Below are 2882 nucleotides of genomic sequence, written 5' to 3' on the forward strand. Positions count from 1 at the left end.
TGGAGCCGGGGGCGTGGGTTCAAATCCCACCTCTGCTGCTTCCTCGCTGTCTGACCTGGGGCAAGTTCCTTACCTGCTCTGTGCCTCCGTTACCCCGCCTGTAATCTGGGGTCATCCGTGCTGACTTCAGAGGGCTGCATGGGGATCGACTGAATGCGTACCCGTGGAAGGGCTTAGGGCAGCGAGCCTGGAATGGAGGGAGTGTGAGAGGTCCTCCCCGTGAATGTACTTGGCCTATGTGGCTGGCTTCCCAAAGTCAGTACAATCCATGAACTCTGACATGAAGGAAAGGAATCTCTAATAGAACCCTTATTAGATGGAAAGGCCTCGGTATTTACTACCTAAAAGTATCATACGGCACCTACATATAAGGGACAAGTTTGGGTTTAAAAGGAAGGAAAAGAGCAGAGACCGTTCCATGCGAGGTGCCAGCTGGGGAGCGGGTCGCCGTGACGTTAAAACGGAGCGTATTTGGTGTGTATTAAACCATACGGGAAAACACTTCATACATACGTAAGACAGAGTTGCGTTCTAGGCTCCAATTACGATGAGCAGGTTTGTCACCGGCGCGAATGTCCAGTGGGAGGTTCTGAAGGCAGGAGGGACGTGGGACAATTCTGTATCGTGTGGGGCTGTCCCATGAGTCGCTGGATGTCACCAGACCGAGGCTGTATCCCCTCTGCAATTATGGCGGCAACCCATAAACAACTCATAAGCCACCCATAAACATCAGATTTCTGATACTTTCCTCTTGGGGACGTCCCTGTCCAGTGAGACCTGAAGGTGTCTCACTCTCTCCCCAAGTTGGGCAAATCCACATGCCCATTTGCAGTGGGCTCTCTGGAAGGGACCTGTGAATCTGCTAGAATCACCTTTTATTTACCTGCAGGGGAAAAAGCCAGTCTTAGGGATTTGAGATTGTCTTCTGATTAAGAGAAAATCCCCCACAATATACACAGTGGCCAGTTCTGTGAACACAAAGCGAAGGTTCGTTGTACAGCTTGTGCGGGAAATTCTGCTGCTTTGCACAAACCTGCCTGGTGGCTTTTGTACAGTTTTACTATTTCCAAGTCCAGCCTTTTCTCTGAGCCATCAGTAAACACAGCGACGAGGGGTCGTGGCAACTGGATCTGAAAAGATATTTTCCCTACCAGACTCGGATTTTCAGGATCCGATCGTAAATACCCTTTACTCTTGTCTTCCTTCTATTGAACGAGGAAGGTTAACATCTGAGTCTTTTCACAAATATTTTCAAGAGGAACTGTCAAATGTTGGCGGATGTTCCCTGTATGTGCCCAGGCCCGTGCCAGCCCACGGGCAGACGTGCCCTGGACCTTGATAAGCCCTAGAGAATAGCACTAGTAATAATAATAATAATAGTAGTAATAGTAATTTCACGTTTTGAGTATTTTCCATGTGTCAGGAGCCAACAGTCCTGCATGTCAGGGGTGCATCGCTCATTCAGTCTTGGGGATGTCCCCATGTTAGAGAGATGAGGCTGGGCTGGGTATCCCTCTTCTAGAAGGAAGAATCGCCTTGTCTCTCTGGGGAGGCAGCACGTGAATATGGGAACTCCTTTCGCGAGGCTGCAGGACAGCCAGACCTGTGCCTCTTTTAGAATCAGAGCCCTGTCCCTAAGGGCCAAATGCTAAGGAAGGACAGTCTGGCCAGGGTTGTATTTATTTTTGGGTGTGCGTGCGTGTGTGTGTGTGTGTGGGGGGGGAATCGAGGGAGTTCGTGGGGGAGGTGGGCAGAGCTCAGACCCTGGGCGATGGGTGGGGTTTGGAGAAGTGGAGGTGCCCCAAGTTGGTGGGGGGTGGGATGGAGCAGGGAAAAAAGAGGAGAGAGAGAGAGAGAGGCAGGAAGACTCAGGCTGTGCCCCCCCCCTCCCGCCTTCAGGAGCTGGGACTTCCGGGGGCGGGTTCCCCTTGGTGGTGGCTAAGGCTGTCTGGGCTCCTGGTACTTGGGCAGCAGGGCATGGTTCTCAGAGTGAGAAAAGGTGGATGGATGAGACGAGAGAGAGAGAGAGAGAGAGGTGGAGGGGGAGAGAGAGATTGAGAGAGGAAAAATCTTCGAAGAATCTCACAAGAGAAGGAGATAGGTATCTACGAAGTATATAAAAGGACGTGGAGATGGAGCCACAGGAGGCAACAGGAAAGGACGAGACCGGAGGAAAGAGAAAAGCCAAGAATGAGACAGGCAGGAGAGAGACGACCTCGCGACCTAGCGAGATGGGGAGAAGCGGAGATGGATGGAGCCCAGAGCCCGAGAGAGACAGAGAGCGAGCGGGATCGAGGGGGCTGGGGAGGGGGCGGGAGACAGAGAAACAGCCAGCGGCAGAGACGACCCGAGACCAGAGCGAAAGGCAGAGGGACGAGGAGAGGGTCAGAGGCGGGAGAGAGACGCGCGCCCCCGGTGGCGCTGACCCCGCTGCCGCCCGCCGCAGGTGTGGGAGGCGCTGCTGACCCTCGTCTTCTTCCCGGTGTGCGTGGTGTTCGCCTGGATGGCCGACAAGCGGCTGCTCTTCTACAAGTACGTGTACAAGCGCTACCGCACCGACCCGCGCAGCGGCATCATCATCGGCGCCGAGGGCGACCCCCCGAAGAGCATCGAGCTGGACGGCACGTTCGTGGGCGCCGAGGCCCCGGGGGAGGTGGGCGGCCTGGGCCCGGGCCCCTCCGAGGCCCGCGAGCTGGACGCCAGCCGCCGCGAGGTCATCCAGATCCTCAAGGACCTCAAGCAGAAGCACCCGGACAAGGACCTGGAGCAGCTGGTGGGCATCGCCAACTACTACGCGCTGCTGCACCAGCAGAAGAGCCGCGCCTTCTACCGCATCCAGGCCACGCGGCTGATGACCGGCGCGGGCAACGTGCTGCGGCGAC

The 2882-nt window shown here is 55.7% G+C and overlaps 1 protein-coding gene across 1 annotated transcript in view; it reads left to right on the plus strand.

Moving 5' to 3' along the window:
• SLC8A2 (solute carrier family 8 member A2) overlaps positions 1-2882 on the plus strand; it is a 41084-nt gene that overhangs the window by 15841 nt on the left and 22361 nt on the right. Inside the window, exon 3 of the mRNA XM_023522132.1 lies at positions 2447-2869. Within this exon, the coding sequence (XP_023377900.1) occupies positions 2447-2869 (423 nt within the window). The remainder of the gene's footprint in view (positions 1-2446; positions 2870-2882) is intronic.

Source organism: Pteropus vampyrus, unplaced genomic scaffold, assembly GCF_000151845.1.
Source record: "Pteropus vampyrus isolate Shadow unplaced genomic scaffold, Pvam_2.0 Scaffold333, whole genome shotgun sequence".
Lineage (NCBI taxonomy): Eukaryota > Metazoa > Chordata > Mammalia > Chiroptera > Pteropodidae > Pteropus > Pteropus vampyrus.